We start from the raw sequence: 26,985 nt of genomic DNA on the forward strand, positions 1-26,985 counted from the left end.
GCGGGGGCCGAGCGCGGCCCGCGGTGGGGAGGGGATAGCGGGGCGGACCCGCAGGACATGGAGGGCGAAGGCGCCCCTTCATGGCGGGGGCCCGGCGGGGCGCTCCGCGAGCTGTGCCGCTCCTTCGGCCACTACAACCGGCACCTGGCGCGGCTGCAGCACAACCTGCGCGAGACCAAGAAGTTCTTCCGCGACGTCAAGTACTCCCAGGGGCACCCCTTCCCCTCCGCGACGCCCGCAGAAGGATCCCCCGCCGCCGGCTTTGGGGACGGCTCCCCCCGAGATGGCGGTGAGGGGGGGCCGGGGGCGGCGGGCGGGGCCGGGCTGGGCTGGGTCGTGGGGGGGGGGGCGCGCCCTGAGGGGCTGGGGGGGTGCAGCTGGGTCCGGGGTGTGTGGGGTGAGGGGATGGGGAGGGAGAGGGGGGCTCTGAGGGGTGCAGCTGGGGCTGGAGGTGGGGGGGGGGGGTCTGGTCTGTGGGGTAGGGGGGGGGTCTGGGTGTGTTATGGGGGTGCAGGTGGGCTTTGAGGGGTGCAGTTGGGTCTGGGGGCACGGGGACTGTGGGGTGAGGGGCATCTGGGTGTGTTGTGGGGCCTAGGTAGGCTGTGAGGGGTGCAGCTGGATGTGGGGGTTCGGGGTCTGTGGGGTTCGGGGGTTGTGAGGGGTGCAGCTGGGTCTGGGGCCTTGGGGCCTGTGGGGTGGGGAGTAAGGGGCAAGTAGGGGGTGGTTGGTTGTGCTGTGGGGGTGCAGGTGGGCTTTGAGGGGTGGAGTTGGGTCTGGGGGCACGGGGACTGTGGGTTTGTGGGTGTCTGGGTGTGTTGTGGGGGTGCAGGTAGGCTCTGAGGGGTGCAGCCCCATGACAGGGTGCTGTTGAGGGGCTGCGGGCTGTGCTCTGGGGTTCAGAGGGGCTGTGGGGTTGGCGTGCACGTAGGGAAGTGGGGTGACTTGGGGTGGAGGTGAGAGGGGCTGTGGGGGCAGGTCGGAGTGTGGGTGAGGACTGGGGGGGGGGCTGGATCCTGCACGGAGGTGTGGGGAGGAAGGTGAGGCGCCCCCGGTGCGGCGTGGGCCTCGCAGCGTGGTTGTGAAGCTTCATCGGGGGTGCTCATTCATCCGCTTGATCTTCATCTGCGGCTGTTGACAAACATTGCTGCTGGTTGGAGACCTCCTGCCGTGTGCAGGTCCTCCTAGTCTATAAGACCGTCTTGTGAGGAGAGCTTAGCGTGACATTAAATATATATATAAAGGTCTTCTTTATTTGTTTCCAAATGGTTCATGAGTCATCTCCGTTGGCTACTTGTCTGCGCTTGTTTTATGCTTATACTTCTGGTTTGAAAATTGAAGGGTTGTTGAGCTCTCCTGTCAGTCTGTGTCAAAAAGAAGTGAAGTGTTCCATGTGAACTTTCGGAACAGAAGTGGATAGCTGTCGAAAAATCTGGTCTGTTTGTTTACATCTTTCTGTGACTTCAAAGAAGCAGGAACCGGTCGGTTTCGCTTGCTTTCTATTAGTCTAAAGGCTGTTTGAGTGGCAGCACTCAGCTGGAGGTGTTCTTCTGTTTGGGTACTTCTTGTCCAGCATTGCCAGCCACGTATCAGCTGCGTCCTGAAAGTCTGCTTATGGGGCTTTGTGGGTGTGGAGGCAGCATTCGTTAAATATTCCTGACATGGGTACGTATTTCACCAAGTGTCCGGCCTGTTCTTCTTACCACAGAGTGCTCGAGACTTCCTAGCTGTCACATACTCACCTTGAGCTGGTTTGAGTTTATATTGAATGTGGTGTCAGTTGGCCCTTAAGTATCAGGACTTCGGGAAACGCAGAGCGCTTTAGATCTTGTTTGTGCGAACAGGAATAACAGTGCAGGCTCTTGGTTCGGGCTTTCAGACAGAAGTAGTTGTATAACATTCACTGTTCTTAAGAATAAAACTTAAATCAGTTGTTTTCGAGCTGTTATTAAAGTGGCAAGGTGTTCCAGGTGGGTATGGAGCAAGGTAGTAAACCTGCTCCAGGTTAGGTGAGGAGCTGAGGTGGCAGCCTTGAGGGGAGTGTGGAAGGAGGGGGAGGATGAAGAGCAGGGCTTGGTGAAGGATGGAGGCTGGCTGTCTTCAGTGAGTCACCGGCAAAATAACTGTGAACCAGTGCGGTTATATATGTGTGTGTGTGCGTGTGTGGATGTTGTAAAAGCATGAAAAGACACAAGCCTTTGAAATCCAGAGCACTGATATAGCTGATTGCCTGTGTGCCTGAATAACCACCTCTGAATGGAGCTTCTTGTTTCTCGGCAGTTTCGGTTGATTATAGATTTCCAGCGCTCTCTGAAACTTAGCGGATACTTTCTCTGTTAATAAACACTTTTTCCTCTTTCTAACATGGGGAAATTATTTGAAGTGCCGGAGTTTGAGGCACGTTTTGTACTGACTCCGGAGCCATTTTTCCTAGGCTCTGCCCTACAAGTGGTTTCCCATTAAGAGGCGTTTTGATAAATCAGTTCCAAAGACTGCTCGCAGGGCTCTGTGGAGCGTGGAGGTGTGGATGCCAATGGTTTGTGAAACGGGTAGGAAGCGGGAAGTGAAATGGACAGGACGCTTATTGCCTGCAGTTGAAGTGGAAAAATAAACTGCGAAAGTAAATCTAGATGTCTTGGAAACAAAACAAACGTGCGGATTTTGCTTTTGGGACACCCGCAAAGCTGTTGCAACAGCGTAGAAACGTAACTGCCCTTTGAATCAGCAGAGATCGAGCAACCTGAATGCAGCCTGGGCCGCTCCGTCTGAGAACAGCCCCAGGAACCCGCCAAGCTGGGCGATTAAAGGAGGAAATGTGGCCCACCTTCCTCTGCTGAGGAGGATGACGAGCAATGTTTGGCAACAGTGGAGCGTCGCTTACCAGGTGTTTCCTCTGTGGCCTTAGCACCAGGACATATTCCTTATGGTAAGAGAGGGAAAATAACGTCAGGGGAGAAAGGAGTTGCGAAAATAGAAGCACCGAACCAAATCCTGCCTGCTTTGTCGTGAATAGTTTTTTTACAGTGACTTGTTAAAGGGCTGTGCCAACCCTGCAGCTTCAGCCTGGGCAGGTCTGACAGCTGCTTGTTGAGTTTTCACTTGGTTTCCTTCTTGGTGCTGTTAGCGAACGTGCTTTTTACAGAGTCAGTATGAAACAAGCCTTAATTAGGGATTCAGTACCGTTTTTTTCTACTATATGTAAAGGTACTAAGGGAAAAACCAGCAACTGTGCTTTGTACTAGCTGTGTTTTTCTTTGCTCTGTGCTTGAAGCAGTTGAAACTCTTTGACCTAGGAACCGGAGGTGTTTTTTTTTTTTTCCCCTGTACATTTCTTGCTTTCCTTCGGGAAGTAAACTGAGCTGCACCTTTTGCCCGGGTAACCGCGGCATCTCCAGAGTGCTGGTTGGTAGCTGTGGTATTATTTTAATGAGCGTGTGCTGGGAGAGAAGCCCTGGGCCTGGTAACGTGATGGTTCCGCACGTAGGTGTGTTTTGGGGGGCGGCGGGGAAGGGGGTGGGTTAACCAACGGGCTTGGAGGAGTTCTTGTCCTGGTGCTGTACTGACCAAGGCTGTGAGTCTGGGTTAAAATGGGGCGGTTCTGCCTGTGATCGCCCAAAGGTCGGTTAGGCTTCCCGTTGTGCTGGCAGGTCCCTAGGCACGAGACGAGCTTTAGGACAAGGTACTGCACGGGGAGGTGGTGGGGAGGGTTCTCGTGAAGAAACTCCTCAAATAAAGACGGTAGAGAAATGAGGTGGGAAACGCAGTCGGCCTGCCTTAAAAAGGGGGCGAGCGAAGCGCTAAGGGCATCGGCAGGTTCGGCAGATTCAACCTAAGGTTGTTTTGCCGAGACTTGGGCTGAATTCTGGGATGAGTCTTGGTGAGAGACTCCCTTGTTCTCGCACAGGCTGCCTTTCATCCCAAGGGGTTTAATCGGATGCACGCGCTTAAGGACTCCCCTGCAGCCAGTTGTCTGAAGTGGTTATCACATGTCTCCAGCTGGTACGGTACGCGGGTGCCGTGCAGCGCCAGGGGAAGTCTTTGATAAAGTCCTGCTACGGGCAGGAGGTGCTCGCACGGATGGGAACCTCGCCGCTTCTCCTCAGCGAGCGGGTTGCGAATCTGCTCTTTGTTAGGTCAGCGCCGCGGGGGGCTGTGTTCTGCCCAGCTTGTCGTGCCTTCCTTGCTGAAACCGACTGCAGGAAACTCGTTCCGTCAATGCCGTCACAGGGAGGTCGTGTGCGAGAAAGGTGCCTGAAAGATAGGGTATTTATTTGTACATCCCTTCTGTGCTTCAGTGGCTTCAGCTGAGCTGCTGGACTTTAATCATCTTGCGTTGGCAGTAACGTGCAAATGCAGAAGGTGCCCAGAACGAGCAGAGGGTGAAATCTGCTTCTTCCTTTCTTGTTAAAAGCCCGTGTAAAGGAGACTTCGTGGCCTGTACAGCTCCTTCCAGAGCTGGTGGTTTTTGTGCTTGATATCTGAAGAGCGAGCTTGAATTCCAGCTGGAACTCAACAGATGTAACTGGATCAAAGAGATCTCGTAGACGAAGGTCTAGATGTGCCATGTCTGGGTTTTTGCTGATTTCTTCGTGCACTGCTAGGCAGATCCTGCCCTTCAGCCACTCGATGTGGCCACTGCTGTGGCTGCATGGGCTGCAAGGCTTGTCTGGAGTCAGCTCCAAGAAGCGATGTCTCCCGCAACCATTTGCAGGGGTTCCTTGGTGTGCCAGAGGGACGCGATCTCCACAGGCAGGGCTCGGGGGGTCTCCAGGCTGTTGGTTTATGGGGGTCAGGTTGTGGGGCCGAGGTGCAGGGGTTGTGCCGGTGTTGCGTGGGATGGGGCTCTTGGTGAGGGGTTCCTAGAGCAGGCCTACTTCCAGATCTCAGGCTGGGAGGAGAGGCAAAGCTTAGGTAAGACCCCAAAGAAGCGCTAAGTTGGCTGTAAGGCACAACCAGCTCCAAGCGGTGTTGCTCGTGGTTTGAATTGTTTTAGTTTAAATAGAGGAGCGCTCTCAAGAGGAGGTCTGGAATGACTGGTGCCTGCCCTGTGGTTGGCAGAGGTGCGAGTATCCTGGTGTATCGGAGAACCTTGTTTTCTTGGGCCTCGAGATGCTGAAACGATTTTGGATGCCAGAATGTGACTCATTAAAGGAATTTTAATAACCGTGGTGAAACGGGACCTTCCCCTACAAAATCCCTGCTGGTGCTGCTCAGCTGGGCTGTGTCTGAGACTAACTCGGTGCTGTTCTTGCTGCCCTGCCTGGTACCAGGCGCTCGGCCGGGTAGGCAGCGTTCAGGCTTGGCAGTCGGTTTCAGCAGCGGCGTCTCGATCTGGCGTTTCGTTCCTGGGTGCCATCTGCCTTCAGGTCTGGAAACACGGGCCAGCTCTCTGGCTGCGGTGGGACGCTGGCTGGTTTGTGCTCGGGAATCGTGCTGAAGGGCAGCAGATGGGGAATTTGTATTCTTTTTTTTTTCTTTGTACTGCCAGAATTATTCTGTTGCCATGTGTAAGGTAACGCAAAGCTCCTTAGGCTTCAGCTGAGATGACTGAGCGTGGGAAAAGCTGTATTTAGTACTTCTAAAAGAACTCAGAAGCTAAATTCAATACCGAGACTGTTTTTTCCAGCCTTACTCTAGTAAGGCAGATGCAGGGAGCTGCAGCATCGTGGACTAAATTGAAACAGCCCGGTTAGTGGGATGTTGTAGCTGATGCTTCCCATGGCAGATGGGTGAGGAGAGCGACTGCGGGGAGTTCTGGCTCCTCTGCAGGAGACAGAGATGCTCAGTAGTTTCCTGCTGCAGCCTGAATGTTTGTGAAGTTGATAATATCTGGCAAACGGTGCTGATTGCGATCAGCTCTATAGATCGCGTGCTCTGGGATGGAAAGGAGAGACGTGTTGGCGGTGCAGCCGGAGGGAGGAACCTGTCGCTTAATGCATTACGGCCCGCGCCGAGAGCCTGCTGGCTGCTGGCAGAGCATCCTCCCTGGGGCTCAGCGCTGCCCGGGCTGGGGAAGGCACGACAGCTTCTTCTGATGCCGTGGCTGTATTTCCGTCATGGGGGATTGCTGGCAGAAGCCGTTAGTTCTGCTGCCATTTGCGAGAATGCTCCTTTTTGAGGCTGGGGGGGGGGGGGTTTGCTGCTTTAATGCCGGTGTTCTTGGTCTTTGGTCCATGAGTTTGTCCAAGGATGCTCTTGGGAACCGGTAGATGTAAAGTATTTACCCCTTGTAAGTGTGCGTGGGGCTGTCCCCGATTCATAGCTGGTGCATTTATTTCTGCTGTGTGATGGGAGCCTTGTGGACCGGCGAGGCATCAAAACTTGGGGAGAGGTCGCTGTAGGGACCCGTTAGGCTTCCCTGAACTCTGGAGCAAGGTGAAACGCTGTTCCACCCCACAGGTGAAATCAGCCCTTTGGTTTCAGCCGTGACAATTGTTTCCTCTTTGCTTTTAGGGCCTACGGTTAATCTTCCACTAACCTGCTTAAGAGAGCTCTGTGTAAACACTTTCTAGTGAAATAACTGGGGAGAGCTGTAGCAAACTTGCCTGGTGACTTGGTGCGAATCAAACTGCTGTGGACGGCTGTGTCGATGCAGCGAAAGCACTTAAATGGCTGACGTGAGCTGCAGGATGCTTAAGCAAATTCTTGGTGCTGTGTGGCCTGCCGTGGGGCAGTGATGTCTGTACTGTAGCATTCAGCTGGCTTAGAGATACGAGAATTATTGTTCAGCCCGCCTGTTCTCACGCAGTCTGTCCTCAATTTCAGGGCAGAACTTCATTTCCTTCCCTCGCCACGAGGAAGAGCACCTCCAGCGGACTGTGAGCTGGCACCCTTGCCTTCTGATTCTTGGCCAGAACTGTAATGCCAAGTGCCAGTTACTCAACATACTGCTGGGGGAGAAGCTGCTCCCTACCACCAAGATCAGCAGCGAGGAGAACTGTAAGAGGCGCCGGATCCGTTTCACGCATGGGACGCAAACACGGCTCAGTCTGGCACTTCCTGAGCAGTACGAACTGGTCCATATGATGGCAGCCCACCGGGGGCAGTGGGACACGATACCAGAGGAGGACTTAGAAATTCGTGGGGACAGCGAAGATCCTGCTCACCGGATAGCAGAGCTGGAGGTCATGCTGCCGTACTCACTGCTAAAGGTAACTGGGTGTCTGTGTACCATTGCAGTAATGAATTCATTAAGGCGTAGCAAAATTGCATCCATAACAAAGCTAATGGTGTCAGCTCTCAAGCACAGGAATATTCCTAGTTAACGAAAGAGAAACTGGAAGCCTGGTGTCTTTTTAATCTCCATCCTAAAGGGCTTGTAAGAATAAAGCTTCTTAATTCCAACTTGTGATAGAATGAGCTGACTTCATGAGAGTGGTTCTTACACTTCTGTGATGTCAGTGGAGGTTGAAGGCGTTCGGAAGAAGAAGGTGGGAGTCCGTTCTCAGGGCTGTGTGTGATCTTGCTGGTACGTTGCTTTGTCAGCCACCTTTCACTTACTTGTGAACCACGTTCCTGTCCTGGAAGTGTTGTGGTTTGGTGCTTAGCAAATATCTTTAAAGATGAGTGTTGAATTTCATTGGTTTTTATAGCTTTGGTAAGCTTTCTTTGCATTTCAGATCTTACACTGAGATCTTGTTGCAGTGTAACACAGCCTAGAGCATTGTACTTTGGCAATCAAACATCCACAATAACTTATTCTTACCTGCAAGTTGCTTATGTGCAAGGAATCTGATCTGTGCTCACACAAATAAGAGTATGAACTTTATAGCTGGAGAGTGAAATGTCAAGGTAACGCTTTTCTTGGGCATCTGAATTGAGACGTGATTGTAATTAGGCACAAAGTGGAGACGCGGTCCATCTTCCTCAGGTTGAAAAGCTTTACAAACGCGGACTGCAGCTGAAGTTGGCAGCAGCCAAGTCAAGGCTACGTTGTAGGGTGTTTGTGGCTTTCCACATCCACTGAAAGAACAGAAATACCATGTTTATAGGCTGTACGCAGCGTCCACCACCTTCCTGAAGAGCACCAAATCTGCTGCTGGTGCTGCAATGTAAATGCCTGTTCTGGATCTGCGTGTAAAATCCTGCTGTGCTCTTGCGTAAGAGTATTACCTTTGCATTAATTTTACTGAGATGGTTTTGTATGGGTCAGTTTAACAACACTGCAGTTTACAGCCCTCCTTACATCTATATTTCTCATGAGCGACAAAGATCTCTCTGTCTGGCCTTGGGTATGTTTAGGACATTTAGATGAAAACATCTACTCAGATTAATTTGAAAAGGGTTGGTGAAATAAAAAGCTCTTCCACTAGAAGGAGAGGGAGGGTGAATCACAGCTAGCCTCAGATTGAGTCAAAGGATTTCTCACATAAATTTTAGGGGCTAAAAAGGAATAACAAAACTATATTTTTAATGCTGATAGGAGGGCTTAGGCATTTTAGCAGCTCATCGGGCTAGGGATAGCTTCTTGTTAAATTACTGGAGTCCGGTGTCCTGCTGAGAGCCTTGTCTCTTTCACCCTTCTGGCTAATGTGTGTTTTCTAGCTCTGCCTAGCATGCACCAAGAAAACAAAGTTAAAAATACCAGCTAGTCATGGACACAGCTTCTGTAATTAATGGAATATATATCTGGAACGGTAATGGATGAGGTTTGTTGGACATTGTCCAAAACTGTGTCTGCAGAACTACTCCGAGAGAACTTCTGCTTTTTATTAACTTGTGTAACAAAGCCGGTAGTCTAATAACAGTTGCGTGCTTGACAATGACATGATAGTCAGCGCAGATCTCAAGGATTTAGCTTTGCCCAGAAGCCAGATAGCTTGGAGGAGCTCAGCACCTTTTGGGCAGAGAGGGAGGGAAACCACTCTGAATTTTACCCCACCTGATACCTAGAATTCCTGGTTTATCTGTTTTTTTTTCTTCCCAATAGCAGAGCGCTTACAGTACAGTACTGCTTCATGATAACTTTATGTTCTAGGTGTTGGGAGGGCAAGGAGACCTAGCAGTCTTGCTGGTGTTTAAAATGTTTCCAGGCCCTTCACTGGGGACAGTTTGAGGAGATGAGGATGCTTTTTGTTTACTGCCTTTGATTTTGACATTTGAAATCGCGTTCATTCTGCATAATGGGAACACTTGTCTACCAGTGGGATACCATTAAAGGGCCCTCAGTGGCTGCAGGATCTGGGGAATGCTCCGCAGCCCTTCAGGCCTAAACATCTCTTACCAAAAGCCTTAATTGCCCAGGCCGGCTTGGCCACCTGGGTTGCACGCTGTGGTTTTGTGCAGACGCTGCGTGCTGACTCACGCTTCTTGGGGCAGGTACTCGCTTGCTAAATCTAAACTCCTTAGCCACTGCTCCAGCGAGGAAAGGTTAACAGGACTGAAATATATATGAATTCAGTCACAAAAGAAGTCTGTAATGTGATGTGAACTGCTTTTTATGTTGAACCCCAAGTGTAGCACCCTGGGTTTGGTCTGATAACCTCTCGATACCTGGGCTGGGCCCATGCTTGTTTTGTGTTACTGAGGGATGTCTTAATCACAACTTGTTTCGCCGAAAAGGGGTGAGGAGGAGGGAGCCAAAAAATTCATTTGCTTGGGTTGTCCCCTGGGAGAACACCAGCTTGTGCTATGAGGTGTGTGAACTTAGGGGTTTTTTGGTAAATGACCAGGGAAGAAAAACACTGGCAAAGCTGCTCTGTGCCTTGGGGATCGCTGTGCGCAGGAATGCATCTAGGTCATGGGGAATAATCCATCAAGCCAGACAGATTATTAGATTTGCAGTGGAAGTAAACAGTTGGTTCTTTCCCTAAATCTTATCAGTTGAGCCTAGATGCCCAAACAGACTTCTGTGAGGTAGTGCTTTCCATCTGGATGGTACAGCTCAATCAGGGGAGGGTAGCCGAGCTGAAAGCTTCCTTTCTCATGCCTTCATTTTGCTGTGTGCTTCGTTCTACTTTGAGCCTTGGACTCAAGGTTTTAGCCAGGGCTTTGAGGGAAAGAAGAAATTTCAGCTGCTCTGGCAGAGCTGGAAAATGCATGAAGAAATGCAAGATGGCTATGTGAGCTGCAACAGAAAAATTAAATTGGAGTTTATTGTTGCGTTTCTTAAGGTACTGTAGCGATGATTCAGGTCCTATTAATTAGTAGTTGTTACGAGCAGCAAGAAATGTGGCTACATACCTGTGGAGTTATTTTAAAGTACATCCTGCTTAAAATCTCCTCCTTGAGAGTATTTTTGACACGTTTGGCAGTGGCAATACAGAAACATGAAAGGTTTCTGTTCTGGCTGAGATGCTCTTCCCTCCACGCAGCACTGCTTTACTTTGGGGTATGCTGAGATGCTCCTGCCAGGTACCGGCACCCAGAACGTGCGGTTGTCCCTCCTCTGCCCATTTACACGGGAATAGCCGAGGGCAGAAGATACTGAAAACACCAGCAGCATGAAATTTCTTCCTTCTTTGTGAGACCTGTTCTCTGCTTCTGGTTTCGCTGGCTTAGCGGTGTCTTACAGGGGAAGATTTCATGGTCAGAAAAAGAACGTTGCTTCTCAGAGTGTTGGGTGAGGGTGTACGCCCTTCCAGCAGAGGTAAAACAAAATTCCCTGATCAAGTGGGGTTCAGCGTCACTGCACAAAACCAAAACAAAAGCTTTGTAGGTCTGTGAAGGACAGCAGTACCTGCTGGAGACCAGAGGTATCGCTCAGCTTACCTGCGATTCTCTAGGTTAGTTACCTGGCCTCTGACCGGAGTCCTCATGGAAACAGAATAAGCTGACAAGATCTCAATAAATAAGTAAAAAGAAATAAAATCAGCTGAGGGACGGGCTTAAAAATTTCTAAATATATACTTTTATACACCCCTGGAATCTCAGATTAAAAGGGAGGCTATGAGATCACCTCTCGATGTAACAGATGCAGAGTACCTGTCTGGCTTCAGTGATTCACAGCCTGTCCTTGGAAGGCAGGGTCTTCAAACTGGCTTGGAATAAAACTGAGCTGGGCCTTCAATCATAATCCGCTTGGTATGTGTTTGGGTAGAAATCTGACTCAGTTGGGTTAGCTTCTCAGCACCTCGGTTAACTGAACAGTGATTGAACTGCCCGAAGCTGAGCGGAGTAGGACAAGATCCTGTTGGGATGTAGCAAACAGTTCCTCATTTCCAAATGAGTTAAAAAGAACTTAGCTGCTGACTTAAGCTTAGTAAAATGGCACACCTCAGTGGTCCCGGGACGCCTTCAGTGGGACTTGGCTTGTTGTGTTGTAGCTCGAGACCTGCTTCATCCTGGATTTTATTTTTTGGTTGGGATATGGGAGGCAGCAGCCATCCTGGCCTTGCAAGTCCAAGCCCGTGGATGTATACGTGGGGTGTGTGCACGGTGTCCTTCTTAAACCCGTGTCGTTGACAGCCGCTGTACAGCTGCTGAGCAGTGCATCATGCTTTTAGTGGAAGAGCTGTGACTTTGTGTACCTGGAGCTCAGATTGCTAGGTAGAAAGCTGTGATATTTATATAAAAAATAAGGACCTTTTAGTTAAAGAAACTACGAACGAGGTTACTTCACAGTAATTTCATGCGTACAGCCATGGCAGAAGCGTTGAAGTGTGTTTATAGTGTGTGACCGTGTGAGAACCAGCTGGGGAATTTCAGGAATCCGGCGTGATCCACAGGTAGTCCCCGGACGGGAGGACTCGATCCCTGATAGCTGCATGGACAGCGCCAGAACTTCTGCAGGACATCAACTGAAAAAAAAATAAAGGCGGGGGAAGAAGTGCTGCTAACGTTCCCTGGGAAAGCCGGAGAGGCCTCTATGGCAACAGAAGGACCAGTTGCTCGCTGCACTCTGTTCCCTGCGTCGGTTTTCTCCCTGTCTCCTAGAGACAGCGCTGGCTTCCTCCTTTGTTTACAGGCGCTGGCGTGAGTCACCCGTCCCGGGGAGCCCTGCAGGCTGCGCATCCCCTGCTGCGCCGGCTCCTGCGCCTGCGGCAGGTCTGCTTCAGCGCCTGGCAGTCCCGTGGCAGTAATGACTTCCTGCTATCTCGGGGAGCAGCTCGTACGCGCGGTCAAGGCATTTAAGTAACTCTAGGGAAAAATGATTGAAGAAGGCTTAATTATAGCCCCTCGTTGGGAGCTGGGAGCTTCGGTTCGTCTTCGGTTCCAAGCCTTCAACACTTGCTTTCGTTATTTTAGTGAAGTGATGCATGAAATGCCAACGCTGTTCTCACATATCCAAGGGTGATTACCGTCTCCTTGCTTGTAAGAGAGAGGAGCGGTCTTAAAAGTGCACTTTTTTAGTAGGATCACTAAGAATTAGTGTCAGCAGGAAAGTGAAACTCTGGGTAGTAAGAGAATAAATGAATAAAATCTCCTAGGTTTGGCTGGATTTGCAGAATGTCACAGATAAGCTTCTCACAACCAGGTGTTTCTCCTCCCAGTCTTCTGGCTGGGAGCTCTTTGGAAGAGGGTGGTGGTGGCAGCGGTGGGTAGTGGAGTGCTATCTGCTACGCTGAAAACTGACAGCACGAACATCTCCTCAACAAGCTGCAGACCAGGTAAACATCAATGGGAGGTCGAGAGTATTTACTGGGAGAGGTTGTTGCAAAATGGGGCAGGCATAAACCAAAGAACAACAGCTATTCTGTGACAGCACTCCCCTGGGAAACCTTTTCTAAGTTTTGTTCTCAACGAGGCCAAACCTTAAAGGCACTTGGTGCAAAATAAGAGTTTTGGAGTCAGTGGGTACTGATTAATTCCTGGCTGCATCTCTGCCACTGGGCTGTCATCAGCCTTACAGGTAGGCTATGTACTAAGGCATGCTGCTGTGTGTGAGACTCCGTAACTGTTGTAAAGGGTGCGAACGTATTTTGCGCTTTGTGAATGCATTGCAGTGCACTCTTGCCTCTGTTAGTGTTGAGAAGGATCTGTACAAAACTATTTTTTACCTTCTTGCTTGTTAGGAAGTGGACATTGTGGTAGCACCGTGTCGTGGATTCCAGTCTGCTGAAGCCACCCTGGGAGAGTACATGAACCAGGTCTTGCTCGTTGTCATCTTTGCCATCAGTGAGGCTGAACTTTCGTCTTCAGACGAGAACGAACTGCGCGAGATCAAAGAGAAATTCTCTTTGCCCATTTTCTTCTTCAAGGTGCCAGAGTCAGGGGTGGAGCTGATCTCTCCCAGAAAAACTGATAATGAAAAGTCCTCCCTCTACTGCCAGCTGATGGACCTGGAGTACCTGAGCACCAACCACTGCAGCTGCGGGGCGCCCAGTCCTGATGCCGATGCCCAGAGCATGTTGGTGGAGCAGTTTGAGAAGCTCCGTCTCCTAAGCACTTTTTCCAGGCAGGTGCTTCAGAAGCATCTTGTGGAAGCAGCCACCAGCTTAAACGAGGTGCACTGCCGCTGCCTGAACATCTTCATCAATCAGGCTTTCGACATGCAGCGAGACCTGCAAATCACTCCCAAGAGGCTGGAGTACACCCGCAAGAAGGAGAACGAGCTCTATGAATCTCTGATGAACATTGCCAACCGCAAACAAGAGGAGATGAAGGACATGATCGTAGAGACTCTTAGTAATATGAAAGAGGAGCTCTTGGAAGATGCTGCTAATATGGAATTCAAAGGTAACTACTGGCAGGAGAGTGATTGGAACAAATTGGTTGGGGCTTTAAAGGAGAGCGATGGGTAATGGTTGTAGTCTGCTAAGGGATGGTTGAGTGGCAGTCTAGACAGGTGACTCTGCAAGCCAGCTCCGAACTGATACACGAAGGTATTAGTTCTGTGGTTCCTACTGGGTAGAAAGCACTGTCCTTAAATCTGAGATCTCAAAATATGAGGTCTTGTTTTCTTGTAAATCAGACGGTTTTCCCCCTTCTAGCTTGCTGCATGGTTTTGGGCAGGGTATTTTACTTCTCTGTTTTAATTCCCTGTTCTGCAGAAGAAGAGAATAAGTCTCAACTTTACCTCAGCCAGCGTGTTGGGACTTGGGAATAAATCCATCCTAAGGAAAAAAAGTTTAGTTTAAGCAGTGAAGACTTGATTTGTGCTTTTTGCTTGATTTCTTTGAGAGAGATTTGCATTAGACTTCTGGTTATAGAACCAGCTAAGACGAAACCCTTTTGGGTCGGTAAAAGTTTCTTTAAAAAAAAAAATCAGCATAGTGTGCTCCTGAGGCCTGTGTTTGGCATTTGGTGTGTGGTCTGGGAAATGTGGGGATTCTCACTGCATCTTACGAGTACCAGTATTCCTAGGAACACAAAAGCTGGAAGAATATGTGAGGGCGTTAGGTGTGTGAAGGGTGACGTGCCATCTAAATCCTGTCTGCAGGAATACGTGGCGTGTCATAAACATCAAAGTGACAGTTTGAAGGTTGGTACTCTACAGCTCTCCTGCTTGCGAAGCCGAGGTTTACTCTAACAATTGTTTCTCTTCAAAGGAAACTTGCTTCTCTGGGCTGGTAGGGAAAGACTTTTCTACTTAAAATCAAAAAATAACTGTAACCTATTGACTTAGAATATAAATTATTCTCTATGGTATGAGAGGCCAAAATTGTAGATATTTTTGTCTTGCCCTATTTTCCCTGAATTTCAAACTGTAATGCTATGTCCTGGGAGGGAGAGGAGAGAGAAATGGTGAATTATGATTAATCCTGCAGGTTAGCATCTGGATCTTTTTGCTTCTGCAGGTGGGAAAAGGATGAGATCTTCCCTGTTTCTTGAAATGTTTTTTTGTAGTGCCCTTGGAAAATGAATTCCTCATAAAGAGCTTGTTTCAATTCTAACACCAATTTGTGTGCTAGGAGAAACAAACCAAAAAAACCTAGCACATGTTAAGGGCGCAGTCAGTGTGTGTTAATTCTACCTGTTTAGGGCTGCTGTTACTCCATTTTCAGAGGGGTAATAATCATTCCTGATACTTTGTCTGTCTCACTAGAAGGGATACTCACCTATACAGAGCTGGGGCACTGCTGTGCCTGAGTTCAGGATCCTGTATTTGCAGGAGAGTGTTTAGGGACAGCACAGGCCAAAATACCCGCGTACATATTTGTTTATACACAAATGAAACAAGAAAAATCACTTACTGAGAGCCAACAAGATGCTACGCTCTATTTGAAGTAATATCCTAAAAGGAGGAAGGTGTTATTTTGAGGAGCTAATGCCATCTGCCGATCACTGCATTTGTTTGAAGTAGGCTAGAACTGTTGTTGGTCAAAATCCAAAGACAAGATCTGCAGCTCCTCGTAGTAATCTGGTACTGTTCAGACTGGTTGCAGGGCACGATCAGCGATTTGCTCTGTTTGTTTAAAAATACCAAGTGATAATCAACCTTCTCAAGGTTCCAGGAAAAAAGAAATCGGGTAACCAGCCTGGCTGGTATATCACTCGTCATAACATCCAGCAGCGCTTATGGATTGCGGTGCGGCTTGGAAAAGTTCCTGACCTGTAATTTTTTAGATAGAAAACCAGCATTGTGCTTCCGTAACTGCCCTCTAATTTTCAGGGCGATGGTTGCCTTGTCCTCACTGTACCACTGTAAACCTGGAGTGGCTGCAGAATGCTTGCACGGAGTCCATCGGGCCTTGCAGCATCCTGCAGATTCAAACATCAGTGAATGGAAGCAAACATCAGAATACTTTCCATCTTGGTCAGATGCGATTTTTAGCTTCCTTGAAAATGGAGTAACCGTATGTGCATTCTTGAAGTTACTCTAAGGCTTTTGTGTATTCTAGCACAGCATAGGAAACTTAATCAAGGTCTGTAGGATTGGTTTGGGGACCGCGTGTAAAACCGGCCTTGTGGCACTAGACAGGCAGACTGACAAAAACTTTAATCCTTTGTGAACAGCCACTCCGTGGGTTCTTCTGTTGCTCATAGGTTTCTTTGTATGAGTTAAATGCTGCTTGCTTCAGGTTATATCTGGGTTTAAAGCAAACAATGAGCCTCTGAAGGATCAAAACAGTGAAAAGGCCTTTGGAGCAGCTGCCTGGAGTGGTGCTGTGCTGTAGCTCTTCTGCAAAACGTTCACAGCAGCTTTCGGTAGCCGGTGTTGTAATGGCAATGTGCTGAGTACAAAAGATTTCTTTCTTTTCTTCTGTGCAGATATCATAATTCCTGAGAATGGGGAACCTGTTAGTTCCAAGGACATAAAGTGTTGTATTAAGCAAATTCAGGAACTGATTATTTCTCGATTAAACCAAGCAGTTGCCAACAAGTTAATTAGTTCAGTGGACTATCTCCGAGAGAGCTTTGTAGGGACTCTGGAGAGATGTCTGAAGAGTCTGGAGGAGTCTTGGGAGGTTTCAGTGCATCCTGCAAGGAATTTGGAGAAGTCGAAGGATGTTTCTGTACACATCACAAGCAATTATCTCAAACAGGTATGGTGGCTCAGATGGCTATCTGGAATACTAGAGTAGCCTTTTTTTTTAATCCTGATGTAGCAAGGGTGGGAGGAAATGGAGATGCTGAGTGACATTAGAGAAACACAGCTTTGTGGTGTGTGGGGGGGCTGGTGTCATTAAGGGAGGTGCTAAAACTTGGGAACAGTTTTATTCTTAAATTTTCACTTGCAGGCCTAGCACTTACCCGTCTTAAATCTGTGTAAAGTGAACAAATCACAGCCTAGAAACTCCTGTGAGCTTAATAAAAATAAATGAATTGAACTAAGTGAACTGTGGAGTGTTCCATATAGTATCTTTTTTTCATTTTTGGAGGGTGTAGCAAATATTATAGTGAGTGTAGCTTGCAAATTTCCCGTACTTTTGTCTTTCCCCTGCTTTCCAGATACTGAATGCCGCCTATCATGTTGAAGTCACATTCCACTCCGGCTCAACAGTAACCAGGATGCTGTGGGAACAGATCAAACAGGTAAGGGCGTTTTATTACTTTTAGTAGGTGTCAGTGTAGTGAATTTCTTGGTGCAAAAAATATTTGAATACTCGTGGCTCTCCTCTAAACTTAGGCTTTGGGCACATGCATTGCAAAGCTGTTGCTTTCTTGCTTTGCACTAAGGCTGTGCATATAGATTATTCCTGGGAATGCTAATATTTAATTTAAAGCAAATACCCCTTTGTTTCTTCCTTCTGTTCTGAAACAGCAAAGGAATGAAGAAGAGTGTTTTGAAACTTTTTGCTGTTTATATTTCAGATAATTGCTTGGGTTTGAGGGTTTCTCGCATTTTTCATTTGTCTTGTAATGCTTCTTGAATTTAGTTCAATTCACTGTTCTCCCTCCAGAGCAGACTTCCTCAGATCTTTGTTTTAAATTTGTCTGTTAAAACACACATCTTTCCGAAGTTCTGTTCTACGAGCTGCTGTTGATGACATACGTGGCCTTCCCCCTCCTGAGTTTTTTGTATGGATGGCTGAGAGGAATGTGGGTTTTTCCCAGATAGGTGCAGTGTGGACTGAATGGTAACAAACCTTCAGATTCCTTCATCGGCAAGGGAAGGATCCAGACTGGGTGTGAAGCAGCTGGATTTTTGTGGCTTCTAATATAGGGTGGAGAAGGGCAGCTTAATCACCCAGCAATTAAGGGAAGTGGTGCATACCAGCACCTAGGACTTCCACACCAGTGTGTCCATCCGCAAAGAGCTGTGTCACTGCAGCTTTCGCCATTTGAGGAACATCTGTCTTCCCGAGGCTCTGGCTTACTGAGTATGCTTACAAGCTGAAAGCAGTCTGTTCTGCTGTGAGCTTTGAAGCAGTTCACAACTGTCTTCCTTAAGATCCCCTTGTTCAGGGGCATTTATTCCATTATGGCTCCAGATGTTTCTGCAGCCTGATCAAGTAGCAGCCCCTTGCTGGGGACTGAGCCAGCCCTTGCCCTGTGCCACAACTGAGGTTGTCCAGGTGGTGGCTGTGTAACTACATGCCTCCTTGGTCAGATTTGAAAGGGTGATTGGCTTGTAAGAATGGGCAGAGGGGATATTCAGAAAGATCAGATCTCTTATTTATTGTGTGTATGTGCGCAACTCTGATAGTATCTCGAAATCAGTCGCTGTAGGGTAACTATTTAACCTAATTCTGTGTGCAAATGATGGTATTGTTACAGGGTGTCTAAGGAGTCTGGGTAAATTGACTGGCCTTTTGCTTTTCTGTCGTAGTGCCTTAATTCTGTTTCCTTTTTTACTAGATAATCCAGCGGATTACATGGGTCAGCCCACCTGCCATCACCAGCGACTGGAAGAGGAAAGTTGCCCAGGATGCTATCGAGAGCCTCAGCGCATCCAAGTTAGCCAAGAGCATTTGCAGCCAGTTTCGAACCAGGCTGAACAGTTCTCATGAGGCTTTTGCAGCTTCCCTGCGACAGGTGAGTAAGGGGCTGTTAAGATGGAAATCTTGTTTTGTACATTGATGCTCTTAGAGGATTTTTAATGGCTAGAAGAGCAGTTTGTGCAGTTAACAGCACGGTAGAGGTGGTAGAGTTGATGCGAGTGTCCTAATACAAGATTCCATTTTTAAACTAGGGATGCTTTAAGTAGGATCCTCTACTCAGTTGTGCAAGGACCCTCAACCCTCTTATACTAGGGTTTCGGACCAGGCAGGATGACAGCTATGTGATACCTCTTACAGCTAGAAGATGGCCATTCTGGCAGGCTGGAGAAAACAGAAGACCTGTGGCTGAAGGTGCGGAAAGATCACGCTCCTCGGCTAGCACGACTCTCGCTGGAGAGCAGGTCCCTTCAGGATGTGCTGTTACATGGTGAGCGCTGTGCTTGATGTTCTCAGTGTTCTCTTCTATACCCTCCTATTTCTGAAGCAGTCAGTGGGTGTAAACGGGTGGGAGGGATGTTTTGCTTTGCACTAAACCACTTCAGCGAGCTTCCATCTGACACATACTGAGTACCTTGAGTTGTGCAGCTGCTAGCCTGTGAAAAGCTCTAGGCTGCCAGCCTGACAGCGTACCTCTCATGTAACATGAAGGAATAAACACATTTTAATTTCTGATTACATGGATGTTGTGCCTTACAGGCAAACCAAAGCTGGGCCGTGAGCTGGGCCGAGGACAGTATGGCGTGGTCTATCTGTGTGACAGCTGGGGAGGGCATTTCCCTTGTGCACTGAAATCTGTTGTTCCTCCAGATGAGAAGCACTGGAATGACCTTGCACTTGAGTTTCACTATATGAGGTGCGTGTTGTAAGTGCTTTTCTCGTTCCGTACGGATGTCCTTAAATTCACTGCTGCAAACAAACATTATTTGCGTAGGCAGAGCCTTGCTGGCTGTATTTCTACTTTGCACTCAGTGAGTTGACCTCGTGAAATGCCAAGCTGCAGTTTCTAGCAGAGGCAAGACAGTTTGCTGGTGTCACTGCAAAATGTAACAGGCACAGAACGGTGGGCAGGGAAGCTCTTTCCTGTCCTAATCTGATTCTCTATCTATACTGTTCAAATGCTTGCTGGTTTTCAGATTAAATTAGAATTAGTGGAGTACGATAGCAAACAGTTCTTTCTCCCTATATTTCTGGAGTTCTTTTTCCAACCTTCGTCTTCTCTAAAGTCACAAAATAAAATGATGGGTCTACACTACAGAAACTGACTTGGTCTTCAGTTAAATAGCTGCAGGCAAGTGCTGCCGTAGAGGCAGCTGAAATAATAGTGTTTCTTTGGTACTGTAAGCTTTAATAGGCTTTCGTGAATCTGATTAGATCAGATGGTACTATACTGTTATGGTCATCAGAACTGTGGGTGCTGTGATTATTTACACACGTGGCACGTGGATAGCATCGCTATAGGTGGATCTTATTCTTGTTGTACTGAAGTTGCAGCTACTGGGCATTTTTCCTTTAGAAGGTGAGGCTTGCGGGGTGGAGAGAAGGAGATAAAAACGCCCACCTTTCTGTGCTGAACTTGTTATAGGTCTCTACAGTCACACGAGCGGCTCGTACATCTCCATGGTTCTGTGATAGATTATGGCTATGGAGGAGGTTCCAGCATTGCCGTCCTATTGATAATGGAACGGCTGCACAGAGACCTCTATACAGGACTGAAGGTAACAGCAGTCTGTGTGTATGTACAGTTTAATGTATGCATTTAAAAAAAGCCTAAATATCTGTTCATGTGTGAAATAGGCAGTGTTGAAGTGAGGAAGCGTGAGGTGTGGCTCTGTCTGCCACGTCCCTCTTCTGAAGGGGAAAATTCTGTATGCTAAATGCAGGGTTGTGGATTTTATTATGCAGATAATTTTTTTTCTGGGGTGTTCTGGGGCTGTACATAGCATCAGAACTAGACTTCATTGGTGCAGTGGTGCATATTCCTTGGTCTCAGTCCGTGTGCTGGAACATCTTGTATCGCTGCAATGTCAGAAGTCATGTGGCTTTGTTCTTGGCCTTCCTGTCTGCCTGTTCCTTGGGCTTTCACCAAGCTCTTATGTCTGTTTCTTTAAAGTTTGTAAACTCCTCAAGTGTGCTGAGGCTACAGCAGCGTGGTTACTGTTGTTGAAAGGTAATAAGCAAGACTACCATCTCTCAACCGGTAAAACCAGTGCATAGGGAAAATAGGAGTAGCTCCCCTCGCTTCTGTTGCCTGGTGAATTTTTTGGGAGGATGGTCTTGCAAGAGTTAAAAGGATTGGATTTTGATGTTTTCTTGGTAAATAAGAGTAAGCAAAAGTAACTTCCACTTGTAGGAATTAAGTCTGCTTGTTTATTTTTTCAGGCTGGGCTAGAATTAGAAACACGATTACAGATTGCCTTGGATGTGGTTGAAGGAATCCGTTATCTTCACAGTCAGGGACTTGTGCACCGGGATATCAAACTTAAAAATGTCTTGGTAAGGAAAACTTTTGATCTGACTAATCCTGAAGTCTTATGAGGCCCTTTAAGTGGGAGGGAGGAGCGTGCTATAAATGAAGTAATAGCATTATTCATATATCACGAATTGAAAGATTTTATCGTTAGCAACAACTGGTCTTGCAGTAGGGTTTTGTAGCTCAATTTCAGTCAGAGCCTAGGGGAAAAGGAACAGTAGAGTCTCTTCTTTTGAAGGTAGAGAGCTTGAGCCACAAGTAAGACTTCTAGTTCCTAGCCTTATTAAACCCAAACCACACCCTCTGTAGAAGACGAGTGAAGACGTGTTTTGTTGCTGAGCTTAGCTAGGTAAGTGTCAACGAGCAGCCAAGCAATCAGAGAAGCTTACCTGACAGCAAATGCTCAACCCTTCGAACAGACACAGCTTAAAACTGTAATATTAAAAAGCAGTAATACAACTGGGAAGTATGATTATCAGCTGCCTGTGTATGAATTCTTCTACAGCTTGACAAAAAGAATCGAGCCAAAATCACTGACTTGGGGTTCTGCAAACCAGAAGCTATGATGTCTGGCAGTATTGTAGGCACACCTATTCATATGGCTCCTGAACTTTTTACAGGTATGCATGTGGATTGGATCCACTACTGTCTCACTCTGGCTTGTATTTTGTAGGCCATTACTTTAAACTAATGCATCAACTTGCTTATGAAGGGAAAAATAATTAAAAAATGGGTCAGAAGACTATGCTTACAATGCATAATATGTATTGTCTTTTCATATTTTAAGTCTTAAATCTTTGCTTACTTGAAAGAGGTGAGAACTGTTGGATCCAGAAGCTTTGCTGAAGTGATCAAAACTCTTATAACTATTAGTTTTCCAATTGTTAAGTGGAAATATTTGTCTTTCACAGGTTAATACTTCAGAAAGGGTCCTCTGTTTTTTGTATAGCTGCTGAGTAAAGAATTTCTGAGCTGTTGCGAACATGCAGCCTATGTTCACATTCACTGTGCTTCTGGCAGACACTTTATCTAAAATTGAAAGTTTCCTATGCAAGCATCCTGCAGTAGCACTTAAAGGTCCACATCAGGTTCAACAGAGTCCTTCTGGCCTGAGATGGTTTCCCTGCTTTGACAAGATTGCAACCAAACTGAAGCAATCCTATTTGTGTTAATTTAGAAACTATTATTCAAGTGGTTCTCAGTACTAATAAAATACTTGTGACTAGCAGGCCAGATCTTGATCTTACAAAGACGTGAGTATTGGCTTAGCCCTTACGCACTTACTGTGCTCAATCTTTTCTTATTCAGTGGGTGAACCTGCTATAAACCAGTAGTTGCCAAACTTCTGGATTGAGAGGCTGCTGTTAGCTCTGTATACTCCTGGGCTAGCAGCAGAGCTGAACAGAACTGAGGATCTTACAAACGTTTGTGTATGATTCTCTAGAATGCACCTGACCTGCAGTGGTCTGCGAGCCTCAGTTTGGGAGCTGCTGGTACAAGTTAAGTGTACAAATTCTCTGAGAAGGGAAGGTCTTCAGCTTATCCCTCCACTTCTAGCAGTAACGCCTGTTAGGCTGCGAGGCTTCATACAAGTCCTACCTCCTGGTAATGAAGTTGTGGTTTTAATCTGAGGATGTGGAGCACTGAAATTAGTTTTGCTCGGTTTCCAGTGATGAAGATTTTTTTTTGCCCTGCTGATCAGATACATATATTTGTCACAGGAAAATACGATAACTCAGTGGATGTTTATGCATTTGGCATTCTGTTTTGGTACATTTGTTCGGGACATGTGAAGTTACCAGAAGCTTTTGAGAGATGTGCAAGCAAAGATCACCTTTGGAACAACGTTAGAAGAGGTATAAACGGCTTATGTTGAACTCTATTGGGTGACATTGTGCTTGTGTAAAACTTGAGAGGAGGTGAGGAAATAGATTTTTATCCTCTTGTAACTGAAAGGTAAAAATACAAGTTGTATTCTTTCATTGACTGTCTAAAAATTAAAATTTATTTATATCTTGGAAATGTTCTACTGAAAATCTAGCTAAAATTAGCAGGGATGAAAGGAGCAGGCTTTCCGTTAGCTACCTTCTTGCCATAGTGTCACAGGAGCTGTGCTAACACACCACCTAAGCATTGTACTGCTGCGCAGGGTTTATGATGTAAACCGGATCCCAGAATCAGCCAACTGTGGCCTGATCCCCTCAGGAACGCTTAATCCCTCGCAGCTCCTGGAGGCCGTGGTGATCTGTACATTCAAGTGCTTAATGTGTGGCATGGAGGGGAAGCTGTCAGTGGTGGGCTGCATGTTGAGTAAAAGGCTGATGGTTGTTCCCCAAAATATAAACTTACTTTCACATCAGGCTGCTGTAGGGTTAGCTTAGTATTGTATTTTGGGGTAGCTTAATCCTTCATGCTGCAAGGTGATGTCAGAATGCTTTACTGCTTTGTGTCTTTAGTTGCTGTCCATATAATCTCTCCCTTCTCATGTGAGAAAGATTAACTCAGATGAGTGAATCTTGTGTTTGGTCAGAAGGCCACGTACACTACACTCATTGCTTGTTCCCATCATGAATTTGCTCCCAAAGGTACTACTACAAGTGCTTGAGGGGGAATGCCTTTTTTTTTTTAACTGGGGAGAGTACTCATTTTGTTTCCAAATCCTCATGAAGAGGGGGTTTTCAACCTGCACCAAAGTAACGAACATCAGACAGTTTTCTATCCTGGTTGACGGTAACTGGGTTCCTCTCCCTTTTCCAGGAGTTCGCCCAGAGCGCCTTCCCGTGTTCGATGAGGAGTGCTGGCAGCTGATGGAAGCCTGTTGGGATGGAGATTCCTCCCAGCGCCCTCTCTTGGGGATTGTTCAACCTATGCTGCAGGGGATCATGGACAGGCTCTGCAAGTCAAGCTCTGAGCACCCAAATAAAGGGTTGGATGACTCTACTTGAAAAGGAAGCACAGAAGAATTCTTGATTATGGGAGAATTCTGAACCCCTAACTGCAGATGGCTTCTTCAGATGCAGCTTTTTGTGGCTAACATGAGTGGGACAGGTAATAGCAGCCAAAAGGTTGCTTGTAGAGGTGCGACTCTGGGCGTGTTTCATCTTGAACAGAGGCCAGAGAAATCTCCCTGGGACACCCTATTGATGCTAGTTACCCCGCTGCAGCTTTTGTTATGGAGTGGCACAAGTAAAATAGAAAATCCACTCCCTTGAACTGAAAGGGGTTTTTGCCAATCCCACACAAACACCAATCAAAGAAAAGCATCTTGTGTGTTTGGGTAGCATCTGTGTTGCTAGGAGCTGATCATGACAGTCTTTACTCAGTAAAGTAAAAGCTCTCTTCCCATTAACTGATGGCCCTAGGTGGCCTTCAGTCAACACGTCACTATCCCAATCACTTAGATTGGCACCAATTACAGTGCAGTCAGAGTGGAAAAAAAAGAGGCTTTAGGCTTGAAGGAGTTTAGAAGCTAAGAGTGTCTATCTGTATTAGCTTCTTGCAACACTCCAAATGTTTACATTGACAGGAGCAAAGCTTCCATGTTTTACCTAAGGGGGATTATCTACTGTTCCACTGCAGTTAAAATACCCCAAGTTATAAGCTATTTATCTCTTATGTAGCCTTCACCCCCTTACTTCCATAAACAAGCTTTTTTTCTGGTAGTTTTGCTTCATAACAGTTATTTAAATATCTGAAGAAACCTGACCTTTCTTTTTTACAGTCTTCTGGTAAAATGGAAGACTGCTCAGAGATTACATATTGTAATAGAGAAACATAAAGTCATTACATCTAATGACTGTCCATGGGGGAAATGCCAATTCATTTTAATTAAATTTGGGCTTTGAATTCGTTGTGAAGGCAGTAACAGTTTTAAATTGTGCTAACTATGACAGATGTATTTTTAAAATAAGGTTTCTTCAGCTTTTTTAAATTCACGTGCTTGGTGAGAGCATAGTTGAGGGAAAACAGGTCATTCATTCTTCAGTAGCTGTGTATTGTGGCCGTGTCCATTCATCTGATTGCTTCACTCTGGGATCTCTAATTTGGCTGTATTGAAAAGAAAAAATGGGGGGAGGGAAATCCTTGCAAGGAAGGTATGGGTTGGGGTGATCCTGGCGCCCTTATGAAGAGGGCTGCTCTTGAAAATATCCTTGCCCCTTGTCTTTTGCATTTCTAGGGCAACATACCTGTGGGGTGGAGGCTGAAATAGAAACTGCACCTTGTTTACTACGTGAGGAAATAGTGAGTTGGCAAGTTCTCCCTAAGCTTACTGTTCTTCCCAGCTGCAGGGGATGGTCACCAGTGGCTTTGTTTCCCAGGAAAGCTAACATGCTGCATCCAGAACAGTGTAGGCATGTCGAATTCCTGCACCCCGTTGCTGGAATTTATTGTCTAGTACACAGCAAAAATACAACTGATAATCTGCCTGTTAAACAGCTTGAGCAAAGGAAAGGGATACGTAACCCTGCAGTATTAGTTTAGTTTAAATCTTCCCTTCTTTGTGCAATAAACAGAATTAATGCTTTTTTTATATAAACTTTTTTTACTTACCTGCATGTGTGGGCATTTTTCTGGTCTGTGATGGCATTACCAGTGCGGTTCTGTATAGATACAGCTGCTCCAGCTGCCCCAGCCAAAGGTGCAGCGACCAAGAACCACATGCGCAGAAGAACGAATACTTTTCCGAAGTAGAATTGCTAGGCATTTCACTGCCTTGGTGCACGTCCATGCCACCAATGACACTAATAGTATTAACTCTTTTACTGTGTGCGGTGGTTAGTAACCTTACCTACAACTAGGAGAGTCGACGTCAGTCTCTTGCGGTTAATAGAGATAGCTTATGTAAATAATAAATGTATGAATAAAATTTAAACTTCTGTATATGCAATTCCAGAAATGTCTTGTATAGCTCTACCTATGTACTATCTCCAGGCACTTATCTGATGCATTTTTTTGTTGTTTGTAGCTACGTTGATGTCTTGTTTCCATTTGGTTTGTCTTCTTGCATGTACAGCATCACAGATCAGCAGGTTTTCTCAGACTTAGCACTGCTACTTCTCTGCACCTTTTTTTTTTCCAATGGGTATAAAGTTCTTCCTGGCTGAACATGTTTTGAGAGGCTTCACACATTCTGTTTATCCTTTAAATCAGTATTTTTCCCCCTGCCCTCACTTAGAACAAGGAAAAAGCTATAATGAGAACTTGAACATTCCTCATTCTCTAACCAGAGGCATGGGTCTGCAGTTATATGACAAGATGGGGAAGTGGGACCAAACCCAAGTCCTGTTAACCTTGGATGGTGAGCTGAGCAGGTACTCTTCTCTCAGACAAGGCTGCCTTTACAGCTTTGTCTGCTGAAGATGTTTATTAAAATATGTTTTAAAAGGAGGTTGTGAAAGGGTACTTGTTACTGAGGCATTGTACATCGTGCCCCTGCCTCACCAGGCTCCTGTCGTGTATGGGAACACACCAGTGGAGCTGTTCCTGTCACTTAAACAAAAGCGAACTCCCAGCACCTGGGGCTGACTGCTGGGAGCAGTAACTCCCTGCCTCTAGGCCTGCCCTGCTTAAAGGGGAGCTCAGGCCAAAGATTTTAGGGAAAATATAACAAAACCACTGTGTTTACAAAGGTCACTGTGAGGTGTACAGCTCCAGGTGGGTGAGGAGGCAGGCTCCAGGTGCGAGTACTGAGGGAAAGGTGCTGGAACTTGCTCTACATTTTGGGATTCCCCAGCCCACTTCTCAGCCTTCCCTTGCAGACACAACGTGGGGAGAGGTGAGCTGGGAGAAAACCCCCATAAATAAGAAAGGGCAGCCGAGAGGACACGGGGGGTCACTGGGGGGATTTTGGGGGGAGCTGGGGGCACTGGGTGGCCTGCGGAGGTGGCTGTGACAAGCTGTGGCAGCGTTGTACCCCCACACCTGCAGAAGAGGGCCGAATGCCCCAAACCACCTTAATTAGGAGGGTTAATTACTCCTCCTAAGGGCTCGCTGTGGGGCTGCGGAGCTCCCCCCATGTCCCAGGGCCCTGCTTGGGGCTCGCAGCTCCCCGGGGCTGCTCCAGCTGCTCCTGGCAAGGCCGTGACGGCGGCGAGCGCGGGGCCGAGCACTTATTGTGTGTTTTATTTCGCGTTTTGTGTTTGTGCGGCCCGGCCCTGACAGGGAAAGGAAAACGTGAGGAAAACCTAACGAGCCTACTGCGTGTGGAAAAAAAAAAAAAGTACAATAACCATCACGACCGACATCGAAACC

At 47.1% G+C, this 26,985-nt stretch overlaps 1 protein-coding gene across 1 annotated transcript; it reads left to right on the forward strand.

The window, feature by feature from the left end:
- DSTYK (dual serine/threonine and tyrosine protein kinase) lies at nucleotides 1–26,238 on the forward strand. Its single transcript, XM_035561449.2, has 13 exons — nucleotides 1–289; nucleotides 6,763–7,148; nucleotides 12,951–13,614; nucleotides 16,090–16,364; nucleotides 16,771–16,854; nucleotides 18,121–18,297; nucleotides 18,561–18,690; nucleotides 18,960–19,116; nucleotides 19,846–19,978; nucleotides 20,643–20,756; nucleotides 21,239–21,353; nucleotides 22,455–22,589; nucleotides 23,491–26,238. Exons 1-13 carry the CDS (start codon nucleotides 58–60, stop codon nucleotides 23,676–23,678), a joined length of 2,790 nt encoding a protein of 929 aa, XP_035417342.1. The 5' UTR covers nucleotides 1–57; the 3' UTR covers nucleotides 23,679–26,238.
- The last annotated feature ends 747 nt before the right edge of the window (nucleotides 26,239–26,985 follow it).

Source organism: Cygnus atratus, chromosome 24 (genome assembly GCF_013377495.2).
Source record: "Cygnus atratus isolate AKBS03 ecotype Queensland, Australia chromosome 24, CAtr_DNAZoo_HiC_assembly, whole genome shotgun sequence".
NCBI classification, from domain to species: Eukaryota; Metazoa; Chordata; class Aves; order Anseriformes; family Anatidae; genus Cygnus; species Cygnus atratus.

Excerpts from the sequence above, each read along its gene's own strand:
- DSTYK (XM_035561449.2), top strand. The coding sequence starts at position 58 with ATGGAGGGCGAAGGCGCCCCTTCATGGCGGGGGCCCGGCGGGGCGCTC. Across the intron at positions 290-6,762 it reads CGGCTCCCCCCGAGATGGCG|GGCAGAACTTCATTTCCTTC; the intron begins GTGAGGGGGGGC and ends CCTCAATTTCAG. Across the intron at positions 13,615-16,089 it reads TGCTAATATGGAATTCAAAG|ATATCATAATTCCTGAGAAT; the intron begins GTAACTACTGGC and ends TCTTCTGTGCAG.